This window comes from Bufo gargarizans, chromosome 10 (assembly GCF_014858855.1).
Source record: "Bufo gargarizans isolate SCDJY-AF-19 chromosome 10, ASM1485885v1, whole genome shotgun sequence".
In the NCBI taxonomy this organism is placed as follows: domain Eukaryota; kingdom Metazoa; phylum Chordata; class Amphibia; order Anura; family Bufonidae; genus Bufo; species Bufo gargarizans.
Genome location: NC_058089.1, coordinates 48,737,691 through 48,755,739, shown reverse-complemented (window position 1 = coordinate 48,755,739; position 18,049 = coordinate 48,737,691). Strand labels below are relative to the sequence as shown.

Below are 18,049 nucleotides of genomic sequence, written 5' to 3'. Positions count from 1 at the left end.
TAGATTTTGTTAAGTTAAGTTTCTGTTAAGTTGCTTTCTTATTCTAACATAAAAAAAATTTAAAACTTTTTTCCCTATCAATCCACAGTCAGTGGATTGATAGGGAAAAAAGTTTTAAATTTTTTTTATGTTAGAATAAGAAAGCAACTTAACAAAATCTAAAAAAGTTTAAGGGTCTGATGACTTTCACTGTAGTACTGTCCTATAGAATGAGATGTCAGTTGCACCTTATTGTTGGGAGCACCCAGGAATCCTGTACCCTGGAGCATCAGAGTCTCTGCTATTACCTATGTAGAAAGGTACTATATTATTATTTATTTGGAATTAATGGTGCTGTACATGAAGAGGGGGTTACAAATACATAATATAACAATACAATAAACAAGAAACTATTAACAGACACAGTACACAGTAGGTGGGGGGGTAAGGCTAGGTCTACACGATGACATTTGTTGCGCGACATTTTGTTGCACTAATGTTGCGCAACAATTTTTGTAATGGCAGTCTATGGTATCCGGCACTAATACATTCCTATGGAAAAAATGCCGGATCCGGCATTCAGGCAAGTCTTCAGTTTTTTTGTCCGGAGATAAAACCGTAGCATGCTGCGGTATTATCTCCATCCTGATTAGTCAAAAAGACTGAACTGAAGAGATCCTGATGCATCCTGAACAGATTGCTCTCCATTCAGAATGCACTGGGATAAAACTGATCAGTTATTTTCTAGTACTGAGCCCCTAGGACAGAACTCAGCGCCGGAAAAGAAAAACGCTAGTGTGAAAGTACCCTTAGGCTCCATTCACACATCAGCAACGTTTTTTGCGGATCCGCAAAACACTGACAGCGGCATCGTGCGTTCCGGATTTTGTGGACCGCACATTGCTGGCACTAATAGAATATGCCTGTTCATGTCCGCAATTGCAGACAAGAATAGGACATGTTCTATTTTTTTCGGGAACGGAATTGCGGACTCGGAAGTGCGGATCCGCATAGAAGTGGATGGGTCCGCAATTCTTTTGCGGAATGAAATTGCGGACGTGTGAATGGACCTTGCAGTCTTGGTGTTTACTTCACACACAATGGAAAGTACATCTTGGTGTTACTTCAAACAAATTGGAAAGTTCATATAAGACAAGTCACCTTGATGTCAGCAGTCCACGGCAGGCTTTAGGTGGTCTGTTTCCTCGGCCCGTGGGTCTCAGCCCTCCAACCTGGCACCAAGCCTCAGATCCTAACACAGAGATCCTGCTGCTGAGCCCAGCTGCCTATTTAAGGACAGCCAGGTGCTGCCAAAAACCCGGACCGGCAATTAAAATCCAGTCCGGTATTTGACCCCACCTGGCTGCAAATCAGCCCAGCAGAACACGCTGGGAGGAAAATACCTGACCATTCCCCTCACTGTGTCCCACCATTCATACATGGAAGGCCATTCATTCTGGTGGTGGACATGTAATGCTACATTTCACTTGCAGTGGCCACTGTAAGATATATATATACACCTAGGTGCGGGTCTACCAGAGGGTCACAGTCGGCTTCTTTTCCAAACAGTTGTGATTTTATAATGATTTGTGTGCTGAAAAATTATTTATCTAACTGGTAGATTCTTACAACTTCCTCAATCTCTTCCCTCCGTGTGAAGTATATATGGAACACATAAATAATCTTCAAGATAATGGATAGTTCAGGATTGTCCTGCTAACGTATAGAGGAGATTTCCTGTATAACGCCAAGGTTGCACGTCGTTGCGGTATATAAAGTCAGCGCTGTGCGCCGTTTGCTGCAGATGGGAACAGAAGGGCAGTAATGGCCAGACTCCAAGTCTTCGTTGTGTGTGCCGCCATCTTCACAGCGGTGTCTGGGTCTCACATGCAGGGTGGATCCATATCTTTCAGGGCCATCGAGAAAACACATGCTGGATGGGTGGTAGGACGTGTTCTTCATAGAAGAGCCTAAATTGGAATCTAATTTTGCCAAATTGACGAAAGAATGATTGCTTTGGTTACTTTCACACTTGCGTTTACATTTTCCGGTATTGAGATCCGGCAGATCCTCACACACTCAGTACCTCAATTTATATATTCGCTTTTTCCTTGCTGTTAATATGGCTTGTTATTATTGTTAGTTTACTAAAAACTGAAGCCTAATTTCAATGTAAAATAAATAAATGAAAAATCATTGCCGTTATTCACAGTCATTTAACACAATATTAAATCTGAGAAGTTTTTACCACTGGAATATTAAAGCTTATTTTTTGCCATAAATCAATTTATAATAATTTTGACCATATCTTTAAGGAGATGACCCAAAGGCGTGGCAGGCTGCATGTAGCCAAGTGACGCTCACGCGATTTTATTCCAAAATTGTGTGACCACTGGCTGCCGTGGGTGGGCATGGTTTGGCTACATGTGGCCAGCTGTGCTCTCAGGCCGTGCCCTTAATAAAGGGGTTCTCTGGGCATTTTGTCTAATTAACAATTGTAACTAACCCATGGAGGGAAGATTTTTAGCATAGTATTTACCCTCCCTCTCTCATCCGGTGCCGGCGTCTCGCTGCAGGATAATGTGGCCGCTTCTTCTTCTGTTCTGCTTCATTATAGTCACCAGTATACCAAAATGATCCCCATATAAAGTGGTTGTGAATTGGGAGTGGGACACTGCTGGTTGCCAGCGTCCACCTTCATGTGATTCTGCCTGTTATTTTGGTATATTTCTTCATTGTGTACTATTTCCAATCCGGTTTGCGTACTACCATTGGCACTAGGCGTACTATGTGGGGTTGGTGCTGTGCGCTATATGGTCTTGTTATATATATTGCATGTTATTTCAGGCGTGGACGCTGTTTTGTCCACCAGATGTCCCTATTGTTCTATTTTCTCTATGTTCTATTTAATAAACATTATATTGTTATATATTATTATAATTTAATCAATAAAGATTCATTAATCATGGATAATAAGGTGGCTTACATGTTACAACGACTAATTAAACAAAATGCCTGGAGAACCCCGTTAAGCTCTTACCATATATTATACTGTATACCTGTTTCTATAGAAGTTAATGCTTCTCAGGCCTCATGCACACGACCGTTGTGTGCATCCGTGGCCGTTGTGCCGTTTTCCGTTCCGTTTTGACTTTCAATGGGTCCGTGGAAAAATCGGAAAATGCACCGTTTGGCAGCCGCATCCGTGATCCGTTTTTCCTGGCCGTGAAAAAAATAAGACCTGTCCTATTTTTTTCACGGCCAACGGATCACGGACCCATTCAAGTCAATGGGTCCGTGAAAAATCACGGATGCACACAAGATTGTCATCCGTGTCCGTGATCCGTGTCCGTGATCCGTGTCCGTTTTTTCCTATCATTTCAATGGTAAACTTGACTTACATTTTTTTTTCATTTTTCATGTCCGTGGATCCTCCAAAAAACAAGGAAGACCCACGGACGAAAAAACGGTCACGGATCACGGACCTACGGACCCCATTTTTGCGGACCTTAAAAAAAACCGGTCGTGTGCATGAGGCCTCAGGCTGTATTTTGGACTGCGTCACATACGCACCACCCAGAGTGTTGAGACAGGAACAGGACCTCGACATCATCAGAACAGCCGCACCAGTGGGATCTCGCTGAGGTTAGCATTTTAATGCTGGAATACCCAATTAAACCTGTAGGAAGGACCAGGAAGGTAGAAAGTATAAACTTCTATGCCTGTAACAAGGAGCCTAGCTCCTCTGATGACATCAATCGGGTAAGACATCTTGTGACTATCTCTGTCTTTGTATCACCGTGGACGTTGGCCAGATGCCATGTTGGGAATTGGTCGATGGGGAGCTCGCTCAATTGAGTGAAGGTTAGGTGATTTGTTACTTTGATTAACTCAATATGTTAGTTTTTATCTCTGTTTAGTACTTTAGTACTGTTTATGCACATAAGCCTACTTTATTCCTGTATCTTAGAATTCACTGTAAAACACAAGTACAAGAGGCTTCACTGCGCAGGAAGAGGAAGAAGGAATTTACAAAGCACTCGTGAGGTTCCAGCAGTGACTCTGACAATGTCAGACCTTCTTTGGCATGTGAATCAAGCCTTAATGGGTAGGATTACAGCGGGGTGGCACTCACCTGCAATGCCCCTTGCATCCTGTCCATGGCAATATGATTCCTTCAGAGTGACAATATTTTGCTGCAATCCACTTGCAACATTTCCAACTGGCACACGGCTATATTCAGGGCCTTTACACCAATCTTTGTGCTATACCTTTATGGGCACCAGACCCACATCAGAAAATTATTCACCATAGCACACCAAGGAAGATGTATGAACATGAAAGCAAGCATTACATTGTTGGCATCCCAGAGGCTGGAGCATGCAGCAATCTTTGGGCTCCACCAATCTTCGTCTCCAGCACTAACACACCTTCCCCCCCCCTCCCTTTTCGTAATGCATGTGGGGCCTGAAAGATTGTCACCTCACTTAGAAGATCTACCCTTTTTCTGATAGCCTTCCTGACATTCAACTGTATTGCTGTCCTCAGGATGGTGATACAGTTGAATACTTTGTGCTGCACTGTGGTATTTTGTTCTGCAGGGGCGGTACTTTGTGCTGCACTGTGGTATTTGGTTCTGCAGGGGCAGTATTATGTGCTGCACTGTGGTATTTGGTTCTGCAGGGGCAGTATTATGTGCTGCACTGTGGTATTTGGTTCTGCAGGGGCAGTATTATGTGCTGCACTGTGGTATTTGGTTCTGCAGGGGCAGTATTATGTGCTGCACTGTGGTATTTGGATCTGCAGGGGCGGTACTTTGTGCTGCACCCCCACCTATGTGTGTTCTCCCTGCCTACTTGTGCTGCCCCGCCTTATGTCAATATTGACCTGCCTACAACATGGGGCCACTTTTAGGTTTCTGTCCAGGGCCACCTTAAAGGGGTTGTCTCACTTCAGCAAATGGCATTTACCGTGTAGAGAAAGTTAATACATAGTTGCCAACTGTCCCGAATTTACTAAGACTGTCCCTGATTTTCAGAGACAGTCCCGGCAAATTTGTCCTGTCCTGGGCCAAAAAAAAAAGAAAATAGACAGGGCTACCACAAACCCTGTACACAAATGTGTGTTTCTGGTTGGGGGCGTACCTTGGGCATAGCTTATACCCCCTGATTTTTACCAACTCAAATGTTGATAAGTATGTTAATACACTTACTAATGTATTGTGATTGTCCATACCGCCATCTTTGCTGGCTTCATTCATTTTTCCATCACATTGTTTCCAGGGATTACGTCCACCAAAGCAGCGCAGATCCGAGGTGGCCGGGACGAAAGCTGCTGCACATGCGTGCCTATGTGAGCTCCCACTGTCCTGACCAGTTCCTTTTTCAATAGTGTGCAAGCACGACCACCGCTGCTGGATTGTAAGGTGGTCGTAACCATGGAAACGAGCAGTGTACAGTATAATCTGATGGAAAAACGAATCCAGCCAGCAAAAGAAAGCAATATGGACACTCACAATACATTAGTGACTTGTATTCAATTTGTCTATATGATAAATACCATTCTCTGAAGGGAGACAACCCCTTTGACTTTGTAAAGAGGACACGTTAGCCTAGCCAAGGTCAAAAATTTAATTTCTCTTAAAGGGATTCTGTCACCTCCCCTAAGGCAAAAAACGATTTAAAACCAGCCATGCAGCACAGCTTACCTGGATTAGGCTGTGCTGTTCAATCTTGAAATCCGTCCAGCAGTTAGTTCAAAAAACGAGTTTGATCAATGAGGAAATGCGTCCTGAAGGTGCCCAGAGGGGCGTTTTTTTCTTCTGAGAGAGCCCAGTCCCGCCCCTTTTTCAGTGCCCAGCCCGCCTTCCTTTTACTTCCTAACCGCCGCCCCCAGCCTGCCACAGCCTCTCCTGCCTCTCCTCCCCCTCCCTCTTGCCGAACGAAGTCTCGCACAGGCGCAGTACCCACTGAGGGCTGCGCCTGTGCGATCATCAGGAGACTGAGGGCGGCAGCTTCATCTTCGTCACTGGGCATGCGCCGAGCCCAGTGACGTCCGATGCTCGCTCTTCCCTCAGTCAGCAGGGAAGAGCGAGCATCGGACGTCACTGGGCTCGGCGCATGCCCAGTGACGAAGATGAAGCTGCCGCCCTCAGTCTCCTGATGATCGCACAGGCGCAGCCCTCAGTGGGTACTGCGCCTGTGCGAGACTTCGTTCGGCGTGAGGGAGGGGGAGGAGAGGCAGGAGAGGCTGTGGCAGGCTGGGGGCGGCAGTTAGAAAATACAAGGAAGGCGGGCTGGGCACTGAAAGAGGGGCGGTACTGGGCTCTCTCAGAAGAAAAAAACGCCCCTCTGGGCACCTTCAGGACGCATTTCCTTATTGATCAAACTCGTTTTTTGAACTAACTGCTGGACGGATTTCAAGATTGAACAGCACAGCCTAATCCAGGTAAGATGTGCTGCATGGCTGGTTTTAAATCGTTTTTTGCCTTAGGGGAGGTGACAGAATCCCTTTAAGCCTCCTTCCAAGCACAGAGCCTCATGTCATTCAACACTCCACACACAGGGTAATGTATGACTTTGCCAGCACTAAACATGGCCGCCTCCTCCCTCACTACCCAGCCTGCTTTGCGCCGTGGTCATTTTCAAGTGGCCCGTTCGGGCGGCAAGCCCCGCCCACCTTTCAAGCAGCGCGGCGGCGGCGAAAGATGGCGGCCTCTGTGGTTCTAGAACGGAGCTTTACCGAACTGAGCGCGACCGAGCGGGAAGTCAGGAGGAATTACCGGGACCTCAGCTTTCGCCCCGGTAATGCGCGGTCCCATGGGAGAGGACGTTGTCACACGCGGGGTGGACCGGCCTATATGGCCTGTACAGCCGGGTAGCCGCACTGTACCGGTACATACGGGCCGTATATTCTGTGGGTGTGCGCCAGATGAGGGGGAAAAGGCGCAGCTTTGTCTCAGCGACCTGTGCTTGTAGACGTGTCACGTGATGGAGACAATGTCTCAGGCGGTGACATGTGCATGAAGATGCCTCGTATTGTGGTGACGTCACTGTGCACTCCTAGTGTAGGCGTCATCGCCGCGGTGGCGTCAGATTTAGGTAATTGCGCCCTTTACGTAACTCTTCCAAGGGATCGGAGGGTCTTCATAGCAATTCTTCTCCACGCAGTTGCACCCAAACATTGGGGACAATTTCATAGATAAATTTGCCAGGGCTTCATGACGACTCTTGGTCACGTGATGCAGTAAAAATCATGGATTGCCCTGCCCTCAGTGTGTTCCTCGGGGGCGGGGCATCAGCTCCCCCCTCCCCTATAGAGAATCATTGAGGTCACGTGACGATGACTCGTGATCTTACAACTAGTATCCGTCGTCATGGAAACCTAGCGTAAAAACTGGAAGGGGCACAGTGGACGGTGTTCTGTTTGTCTAGGGTCCCGGTGCACCGATTCGTGTTGCGCCCCCCCCCCCCCTTGACCCAGGTGAAAATTAATACTGTTCTTTTTTGTTTAAGAGTAATCAAAATATGCACCATGCACACACACACACTGTCTAGGTTTTAGTATATATCATAATAAAAGTGAAGTATTAATTTTCACCTGGGTCAAGATAGGTTCTATTGCTTGTTTAGGCATTTGTAAATAACCTATTATGAGATGTGTAATAAATGTCTCCTCGTTGTAGACGTCACTCCTGTGATTGGTGGCCCCAAATACAGCGAGAGCGCCGGGGGTTATTACTACAAGGAAAGCAGCAGTCTTCTGTCCGCCACAAGGAATCGCTTCTTGTACTGGTGAGTCGAATCTAATATTTTCCTTAGCAAATGAGTTTTCCGGTAATATACTTTGATTCGTAGGATTGGCCGTGAATGTGTCATTGTTGGGTCTGGCATCTGCAGAATGAAAACCCAGCTGCGCCCAACCAGCACTTCCTCTTACTGCAGACACTGCCGCACATCAGTAACTGTACCGGTGGCTGGTACCACAGCTTACTCCCATTAAAGGCTATGTACATCTTCGGGAGCAATTTTTTATTTATTTTTATTGCTATTTACTCATTTTGGGCTAAAAATCATGTTTTCAATTGGTCTTTATTAAAAATATTGAGCTGTTCGGTCACAGAGGGTTAACTGTCTAGCTGTGTGACTGGTACTTTCACTTTTTGCCGTTCATCTAATGCGCACGCACGGTATATCGGCAGGTCCTGTGGATGACGTAAGGGACTTGCAGGGTGGGCCGAGGAAGAGGCTGGGGAGGAGTAAAGTAAAAAGGCAGAGCAGCCTGGGCACCTACACACCGAACGCCGCCCCTGGGCGCTTGTGAGCCCTCATTTGCATATGGATTAAAGTGCGTTTTTCCTGCTGGTGAAACTCATAAGAAAATTACAAAGGTACCGTTTGATTAATGGATAGGTGTGCCAGAGAGCCATGTAAGTGGTGTACAACGTCATATTTTGGTGACAGACTCCCTTTAAGCCAGTAAGATAAGAACTGAGCTATGATGTTTATAATGTCAGAGATAAGGAGCCCGTCAGCTCCCCAACTGACGCAAAAGACAGACAATCCAAAGGCTGCTGCTAGAGCATCTCAGCCCTGTACAGAGAAAAGGCTTCCATATTTTTAATAAAGGCCAATTGAAAAAAATATTTTTAGCTCACAATGAGTACAATGCAATCATAAAAATTAAATTGCGTGCAAAGGTGTGCGTAGCCTTTAAAATCTTTTAATGAAGACTAATTGAAAAAAAGATTTTTTTTTCCAAATGAGTACAATGCAGTAGCAACAAACTGCCCCCAGAGGTGTACATAGCCCTTAAAGTGGTGGTTTACTCTGCTGGTTGGGGTCTTGGACGCCGTCCTTCTTTCTTCATTTGACGCCGGGGTCTGCAGAGACAGATGGTCACCCGGTATGATTTCCTTTGAGGGAAGGAGTGGACGGCTTTGGATGATGGTGTGACTATACCTTGTAGGGACACGTTGAGGTTGCATGCAATTCCCTGCAATGTCACAATTTTTCATCCCTTGCGCGCAGTCGGATGACGCCATGGAGCGCTGACCTATACTTTCTATCCCGTTGCATTGTCGGCACCGTTTTCTTCTGACGTTTCTCTTATTTCTTCAGGACGTCTCATGCTGACACTTTAGAACTGGTGGAGGAGTCTTTGGATGTTAACCTTCTGAATAATGCCATCCGCCTCAAAATCTTCAACTGCTCCATCCTGCCCGGCGGGGTCCACGTGTGTGAGACACAGTGTAACGTGATCATCTTGATCCTGACAAATCAGACTGTTCACCGGCTGGTCCTCCCTCACCCCTCACGTTTATATAGAAGTGTAAGTAGGATGTGCCCTTGTATACACCCCCTACTGTAAGTTCAGGTACCATGTAACTGGCTTAGTCCTAGTTCACACTAAAAGGTGGTCAGTTATTCCCATCAGTGACTGTGAGCCAAAACCAGGTGTGGGTCAAAAACGCAGAACAGATGCAAGTCTTTACATTATATCTTATCTCTACATAGACTCCACTGCTGGTTTTGGATTAACAATGACTGATGCAAATAACTGAAGTGTGAACTCAGCCCAAGATGTGTGTAAGATGTTCTGCAGCATTTGAGACGCTGTGCTGTTTAGGCTACTTTCAGATCTGCGGCGGGTTCCAGCACAGAATGCCGGATGCAAGTATAATGGGGTCCGGCGGAAATCTGGCTGTATTCCAGCAAAAATGCAGAGTATCGCCTGGACACAAGTGGCTGCACTCTGCAGTTAGTGTCCGGCCGATTTCTGGCGTTCTTTGCTGGAACAGACGGCCGCATGGCAGTGACGCAGATGTGACAGTAGCCTAATCCACACTGCTACCAAAGAAGCTCTTATGTATTATTAAGCCATATACAGGGGCGTAGCTATATTGGAAGCAGGGGGGGGCGGCTGCTACGGGGCCCGAACACAGAAGGGGCCCACCCAGGAGGAGGACTGAAAGATTTAGTCAAAAGTATTTTACAATGACATTATATACAGTGACGTGACATACATGTAGGAAATGGACAGAGCAGCTGCTGGGCCTCGCCTGAAAGAGCGATCTTGACTAGCCACAGGAGTGGGGGTTGCACGAAAGGAGAAGCTTGCAAAGTGGTTGCTTGAGGGGGGTGGGATTTCTAGTTACGCCACTGCCTAGTTTCCAAAGGATTTTCTAAGTGGATAGGTCATCAGTATCTGATGGTTGGAGACTGACACCGGGACCCCTGCCGATCAACTGTTTGCAGGCGCTGCTGCCTCCTTAAACAGCTGATCTGTGGTGGTCCCAGATGTCAGACCCTCACTGATCAGAGGATAGGTCATCAGTAAAAAATACTTGGAAAACCTGTTTAAAGAGGACCTTTCACTACTCTACAAACTAAAAACTAACTAGATCAGTGGGCAGAGCGGCGCCCAGGGGTCCCCCTGCACTTACTAGTATGCCTGGGCGCCGCTCCGGTGTCTGCGCTCCCTCTGACTGATTTGTTGTAGGAGGCGTGTCCCTTGCTGCACTGCTGGCCAATCGCAGCGCACAGCTCATAGCCAGTCTATGAGCTGTGCGCTGCGATTGGCCAGCAGTGCAGCAAGGGACACGCCTCCTACAAGAAATCAGTCAGAGGGAGCGCAGTCACCGGAGCCTATACCGGGCGAACGGAGCGGCGCCCAGGCATACTAGTAAGTGCAGGGGGACCCCTGGGCGCCGCTCTGCCCACTGATCTAGTTAGTTTTTAGTTTGTAGAGTAGTGAAAAGGTCCTCTTTAAAGGGAACCTGTCACCGGGATTTTGTGTATAGAGCTAAGGACATGGGTTGCTAAATCGCCGCTAGCACATCCGCAATACCCAGTCCCCATAGCTCTGTGTGCTTTTATTGTGTAAAAAAAAACAACAATGATACATATGCAAATAAACCTGAGATGAGTCCTGTCCCTGAGATGAGTCCTGTCCCTGAGATGAGTCCTGTCCCTGAGATGAGTCCTGTCCCTGAGATGAGTCCTGTCCCTGAGATGAGTCCTGTCCCTGAGATGAGTCCTGTCCCGCCCCGCATCTCCTCCTTGCTCCCTGATGTCAGAAAGCTAGAGCACCATAATCTCGCGATGCGCAGTTCGTTCCCTAAAGGCTGATGCCAGCACAGGGAAGGAACACTATGACAACACTGCACTAGCTCTAGCTTTCTGACGTCGGGGAGCAAGGAGGAGATTCTGAGGATGCGGGGCGGTGCTGGGCTCCATCACGCAGGAATCATCTCAGGGACAGGACTCCATCTCGGGTTAAGTTGCATATTGATCAAATCGTTTTTTTTACACGATAAAAGCACACGGAGCTATGGGGACTGGGTATTGCGGATGTGCTAGCGGCGATCTAGCAGCCCATGTCCTCAGCTCTATACACAATATCCCGGTGACAGGTTCCCTTTAAACTGTCTCGAGGAAGCATTGTGGTGTCTCCATGCTAATGCCCCGAAGGTGTCCATAGCATTTAGAAATGTGATGGCATTATTCACAGGATATGCTATAAATGTCTGATAGCTGCAAGTCCCCAGACTTGATTTTGCTGTCCACTAATGCAAACTGTCACCAGTCACTTTTTATGGGAGTTCCAAAAATATCTGAATATGCATGTTCTGCAATTTTTGGAACTCCCATAGAATTAAATGGTGAGAGCTGTGTGTGCGTGGACTCCTCTCAGTTCACAGCGATTGCAGGACTGGTGTCTGGGACTCGCACCTTTTTGGAGGTTTATGGTAAATCCTATGGATACTTTCTCGCCTAATCCAACATTGGTTGTGGACAGATGCCACTGCTTGTTGGGTTTACCAGGTTGCTGAGTTACCATAACCATCTGATGCCCAGCTTTGTGCACGGGTCCTAGAAGGCCATGGCTGCATGATGACTTTGGTTGTGCAAAACGTGAAGTCCTGTGATCAAAAAATGTGAGTGCTTTATGTGGGACTTCCATTGGAGGCGCATAAATATTGGACAGTGAGATTTGACTGCGAGGCGCACTTAGGTTTTTGCAGCAACTATAAGACACTGAAGTATAAAAGAAGGTCTTTCACAAGTGAGTCACAATTTCACACTGCTTAGGGCCCATTAACACGACCGCAGTTTTCTGTCCGCATCCATTCTGCAGTCTTGCGGGTTGGGTGCAAACCCTGTCATTTCAACGGGGCCGCAAATACTGCCGAAAGCACACCGTGGGCTGTGTATCCACATGCTCGTATTTCTATCGCGGAGAAGGATCTACATTTTGTGCTCTGCAAAAACGGATACAGTTGTGTCAGTGAGCCCTAACATTGAGATTTATGCTGCCAAAGTTACTTGTGACATGCAATCTGCAACCAAAAATCTTGCCGTTTTGGATTTTTGGCAACCACATTTACAATACTTGCAATGTTGCAGTGTGATCTTGGTGTTGTGCCACCAAAGTTGCCATGTAGCCCTAGTCTTCATCCGTAGTGACACCTGCTTTTGGTGCATGCTGGTTTATCAGGATTTCTAGCTATAAAATGAAGGATTACTGAGCCAGCAATGCAAAAACCCCTAAATTCATCATCCATGGCATTGTAAGATTCTGTTCCTCTCGGTCCAACTGCACTTTGCATTTATTCACAAATATTGGAGGAAGTCATATGAACTTGATCTGGCTATTCCGTTCCTTATCCCAAACACTCTACCTTACTTGGGTGCCCTGTTTTAGCGAGGTACAGGGCTGAAAGGACCGCTGTGACGTGTCTGCTTAAAGGGGTTATCCGGTAAATGAAAATGACCTGTCTTCAAGATAGGTCATCATTATCACATCGGCATGGATCCCAATCAGCTGTACAGGGAGCGGCTGCGCCGCCCAGAGCTCTGGAGAGCGCAGCCGGCTCCTGGCAGCTTTCCAAGCACAGCGCTGTTCACTGTATAGTGGCTGTGCTTGGTATTGCAACTCAGCCCCATTAACTTCAATGGAGATGAGCTGCAACTAGGCCATGTGACTGATGTACAGTGACATCAAATGGCCTAGGAAAAAGCCATGGCGCTCGTTGAGTGCCCGACCTGGGCTTCCTGGGTGTTGGACCCCCACGATATGATATTGATGACCTATCCTGAGGATTGGTCATCGATGGCTATTCCCAGATAGCCCCTTTAAGGCATAAAGTTTTGATGTTTTTGATGACCATACTGATTGGTTGGTTGCATTCAGTTTTTATAGATAACCTCTTAGATGTTATTATTGTTACCTTTTTATTTTGTTCATAGGAGATAATTACGGAAAGTCAGATGCAGTCCATATTTACAGATGTCGGGAAGATGAACTATAGCGACCCTGCTAACAGTTATGTCATCCCTCCATTGCCTGGACGTTTCCAGAGCTCCACTGCCACCGCAGCCTGGCTGAGCAGTGAGGGGGAGACGCTCTTTGCTTTTCCCTCCAGTTCTGGCGGTATTCTGGTTGTCAAGATGCCTCCTTGTGGTGTTGCAGGTATGTAAGCGGACTATGCTGCCATTCATTTTATGTGCAGCAACAAATTCTATGTATTTTCTTAATCAAATGCCTGTTTCTTTAGGAGCGGTGACTGTGGTGGAGTTAAAGCAAATGTCAGTCAGGAGACTGTTAACTGGGTTTATACCAACAGCTATAAGGTTAGTATCATTCACATTTCTGACACTACCAACATAGTTGACATGCCTTTTGTCATGGTTCACACCATGTAAAAAGTTTTATCCTTCCAGCCAGGCAAAGAACACTTGACTGCAGCCTGCACCCTGTAGCCAGGTTAAGCCTCCATGACTCCAGGCTGCACCACTCTAGCCAGGCTAAGCTCACAAGACTCGGGCCTGCACCCCTCTAGCCAGGCTAAGCTCACAAGACTCGGGCCTGCACCCCTCTAGCCAGGCTAAGCTCACAAGACTCGGGCCTGCACCCCTCTAGCCAGGCTAAGCTCACAAGACTCGGGCCTGCACCCCTCTAGCCAGGCTAAGCTCACAAGACTCGGGCCTGCACCCCTCTAGCCAGGCTAAGCTCACAAGACTCGGGCTTGCACCCCTCTAGCCAGGCTAAGCTCACAAGACTCGGGCCTGCACCCCTCTAGCCAGGCTAAGCTCACAAGACTCGGGCCTGCACCCCTCTAGCCAGGCTAAGCTCACAAGACTCGGGCCTGCACCCCTCTAGCCAGGCTAAGCTCACAAGACTCGGGCCTGCACCCCTCTAGCCAGGCTAAGCTCACAAGACTCGGGCCTGCACCCCTCTAGCCAGGCTAAGCTCACAAGACTCGGGCCTGCACCCCTCTAGCCAGGCTAAGCTCACAAGACTCGGGCCTGCACCCCTCTAGCCAGGCTAAGCTCACAAGACTCGGGCCTGCACCCCTCTAGCCAGGCTAAGCTCACAAGACTCGGGCCTGCACCCTCTAGCCAGGCTAAGCTCACAAGACTCGGGCCTGCACCCCTCTAGCCAGGCTAAGCTCACAAGACTCGGGCCTGCACCCCTCCAGCCAGGCTAAGCTCACAAGGCTCAGGCCTGCACCCCTCTAGCCAGGCTAAGCTCACAAGGCTCAGGCCTGCACCCCTCTAGCCAGGCTAAGCTCACAAGACTCAGGCCTGCACCCCTCTAGCCAGGCTAGGGCTACTTTCACACTAGCAGCAGCCTTCTCTGGCAGGGGAACAGCCTTCTGGATCCGTGCTGCCGCTAGTCCACCGTGCTGCCGGAACTCCGCTCTGGCCCACATGACTCAGGCATGCACCACTCCCGTGCACCTCATACGCATTATACTTACCCCGGCACTCGCGCTGCTCCTGATCCCTGCATGGCTGCTGCTTCGTCACCCATGATGCTAGGGAGGTACGTCCCCATCACAGCCTGCTATTGGCTGCTCCTGAAACATTTTGATCCGCGCGACAGGGAGATGCAGTGGCGGCCATGTGTGGATCAGGAGCGACACTGGTGCCGGGGAGCGGGCGAAGTAAAATCTATATGAGGGGCTCGGGCATTGGTGGGGGCATGTGTTAGACTTTGGATAACCCCTTTAATGACACAATCCTTTTAAGAACACTTGGGCCTAATAGGTGCTAAGGCTAAACAAGAAATTCATGGACGGATCTTGTTCTATTGAAAGTCGTTCAACTTATAGTACTGCTCCCATTTGTCTATGGAGGTTGCATGAAAAGAAGAAAACCCGCTCTGTTCACCCCATGCGGGTGAGAATGCCTTGCTATATGCTTCATTTTATGTACCCCTCAGCAGGAGTTTGTGGCTTTGACTGGTAAATCTACTTATTGGAAGGGGTGATCTTTTTATGTTTAGCCATGTCATATAGATCATAATTTAAAAATGATTTCAGGAGGACACCTAATGATATTTCTTTCCATGCCTGTAGAGGAGACCAGGACCCTGCACATCTTCCTGTGAGCCTCGCTGTTCACTGCCTCGAGAACGACGCGTTCATATTTGCATTGTGTCAGGATCATAAACTCCGCATGTGGTCTTACAAGGTAAATTACTTCTGTGTCGATAGTGTATATATGTAATTGTGAGAGAATGTAAAAAAAATCTTACCAGTCTTTAATCTCTTTTACAATTCCAGGACCAGACGTGCCTTATGGAATCAGACATGCTGGAGTTTGTGCCAGTTAGCAAAGAAATGCGTCAGATCCCGGGAATCGGGCACAAATTAAGACTTGCGCACTCACCATCTATAGGACTTTACCTTGGAGTGTACTTGCATTCATCCAGACAAGGACAGGTATATACCATTTTTAGGGGGATATAAAAATATTATTGGGTAGGTGGAATAGGTAGATAAGTACTGTCTTGTTTTTGTTTTTTAGCTATACTCTAGATATGGGTGATTTTTCATTTATTTTTATTTTTTTGTCATCTTCTTGCAGTTCTGTGTGTTCCAGTTGGTTACTGCGGACAGCAATCGCTACAGCTTGGATCACATCTCTTCCTTATTCTCAAACCAGGTTAGTAATCCATGTTTTTCTGCAAATATGTCCCCTTGATTGGGGTTACGAATTGATTAGGAGTTCCTTCTTATGTTTGTTTTTTACACCCTTTAGGAAACCTTGGTCGACTTCATGTTTACTTTGACAACCACAGACATTTGGGCTTTGTGGCTTGATGAGGAAAATCAAACCATTGTCAAACACATTAATTTTGAAAAGTGAGTACATTTAGTCAATATTACTCTCTTATGTCTAAAATGGCCTGTTCCCCTGTCTATATCCCCTGCTTCAAACTTACCCTTCGCCAGGTCAGACAGTCCCTGCAAAAAGTGGCTCCTGATCCGGAGGACTTGGTAGGACCATTTGTTAAATGGTGACCCGTTCTTTGGAATGGACACCAATAACCCCCATTTCTCCTGCAGCTACTCCTGCAGAAGACTTGTAGCGTGTCCTTACTTAGAGAAGTAGATGTCCAGACACTACAGCTTCTTTAAAGGGATCTGGTCGGGAACAGGGAAGAAGAGGCACAGGGGTGGCTACCCCTTTGGCTCCCCCCAGCCGGCTTGGCTATATTGACAGGTGTCTTCCTATTTGTGTATAAGGAGACTCCTGTCAAGCTTGCAGAGCTTGGCAGGGAGAAGTGGACAGGGAGACGCCCCCGTGACTCCTATTCCACAACTCCCAGCTAATTTTTTTAACTATGTTTTCTCTGACATGCCAGATCATTTCAGAGCAGAACATGGCTGTTTCTGACAAGAGACCCTGTCGGTGTTGCATGATGCGGGAACGTGAAGCTCCTGACACATTTTCTAATATAAGGGAGAATTTATGGTCATGTATATGACTTTTAGGGCGCTGATCTTATAAGTGTTTTTATTATTTTTCTGTCTAGCGTTGCTAACATTAGAATTTTGTATACTAAGACAATACGGACTTATTTTCCAGTAATCAAGCCGGGCAATGGAACCAAGTTTTCACCAATCCATTGGCAGACGAAGAACTTAACATTGGGGATGACCAAGACCCACGGGTTAGTTACAGATCTTTGTTGCTTATTTGCATGTGTTATGATACTTTGTGCACTTGACACCTTTAGAAAATGTGTCTGTGCTGTGTGTAGTAAGGGTTTACTGACTGATGGTGTGAGAATGGTTTCAGATCCTTCTCCGCTCTAGATTAGGATTGTATAGTTCATAACTTGGTCCACTAGTTCATTGTTCATAGAGCTTGTTTTAGATGCCCTGCAACTTTCATGGTGACACTTTCATTGATGGTAATGGTTTATTTAACTTTTTTTATTTTATTATTATTATTAGGAGTCTTACCTGGAGTATTTGTTCTCTCCGGGGAGATTTACCATTGCTGCTCTACTTAAAGCACTACAGGCAAGTCTAACTTTTTATTTATTCTCTTACATAAGGCCTCTTGCACACGACCGTATGCCCTCCGAGATATACTGTCCGTGAGCGGGCCATATGTCCCGGGGCGGCATTGATCGGGAGCACACAGCATCATAGATTACAATGATGCTGTGGACGTCGGGCCGCCCACGGGGGCTATTGTCCCACACTCATGATCTTAGACAATAGCCCCGCGGGCGGCCCAAAGTGCACAGCATCATTGTAATCTATGATGCTGTGTGCTACCGTGCGCACGATCGATGCCGTATACGGACCGTATATCTCAGAGGGCATACGGTTGTGTGCAAGTGGCCTAAGTGACATTACATGCTGCTTGCAATTATAACCCGGAAACCTATTTGGAAAATATTAACCTTTTAAATGACCTCTGACGGATATATCCTGAATGGTGATCACATGGTAACTGCCACTGTACTAACGAGATCAGTCACAAGTGTAATAGAAGGTTGAGATTGGGGGAAAACTGATCCCTGTGTGTAACTATCCGTGCTGGGATTGCATAGCGGTATGGTGGGGGTGTCACATATTTGGTATCCCCATGACCGTAATAAATTATACTACTACTAAATAGTGTTGTTAGACTACTAGAATTGTGTAGTGTAGAATTTCTTTCTTTTTCTCTTTTTCTTTCTTTCTTTTTCTCTTTTTCTTTTTCTCTTTTTTTTCCCGGGTTCTTTTTCTCTTGGTCATCGTTTTCTCTTTCTTTCTTTTTCC

At 46.9% G+C, this 18,049-nt stretch overlaps 1 protein-coding gene and 1 long non-coding RNA gene across 2 annotated transcripts in view; one reads left to right on the top strand and one right to left on the bottom strand.

Annotated features, from left to right (window-relative positions):
- Positions 1 to 1,398: 1,398 nt before the first annotated feature.
- On the bottom strand, positions 1,399 to 5,733 carry LOC122921076. Its single transcript, XR_006386967.1, has 3 exons — positions 5,687 to 5,733; positions 3,553 to 3,658; positions 1,399 to 1,961 (listed from the first exon to the last, which is right to left on the bottom strand). It is a non-coding gene; the product is annotated as an uncharacterized LOC122921076 (long non-coding RNA).
- Positions 5,734 to 6,649: 916 nt separating this feature from the next.
- Positions 6,650 to 18,049, top strand: part of LOC122920055 (nuclear pore complex protein Nup160-like) — a 17,068-nt gene continuing 5,668 nt past the window's right edge. The window contains exons 1-11 of the mRNA XM_044269266.1: positions 6,650 to 6,782; positions 7,664 to 7,772; positions 9,099 to 9,309; positions 13,230 to 13,452; positions 13,538 to 13,613; positions 15,344 to 15,458; positions 15,551 to 15,709; positions 15,855 to 15,932; positions 16,029 to 16,132; positions 16,860 to 16,944; positions 17,231 to 17,299. Of these exons, the coding sequence (XP_044125201.1) occupies positions 6,686 to 6,782; positions 7,664 to 7,772; positions 9,099 to 9,309; positions 13,230 to 13,452; positions 13,538 to 13,613; positions 15,344 to 15,458; positions 15,551 to 15,709; positions 15,855 to 15,932; positions 16,029 to 16,132; positions 16,860 to 16,944; positions 17,231 to 17,299 (1,326 nt within the window). The 5' untranslated portion in view covers positions 6,650 to 6,685. The remainder of the gene's footprint in view (positions 6,783 to 7,663; positions 7,773 to 9,098; positions 9,310 to 13,229; positions 13,453 to 13,537; positions 13,614 to 15,343; positions 15,459 to 15,550; positions 15,710 to 15,854; positions 15,933 to 16,028; positions 16,133 to 16,859; positions 16,945 to 17,230; positions 17,300 to 18,049) is intronic.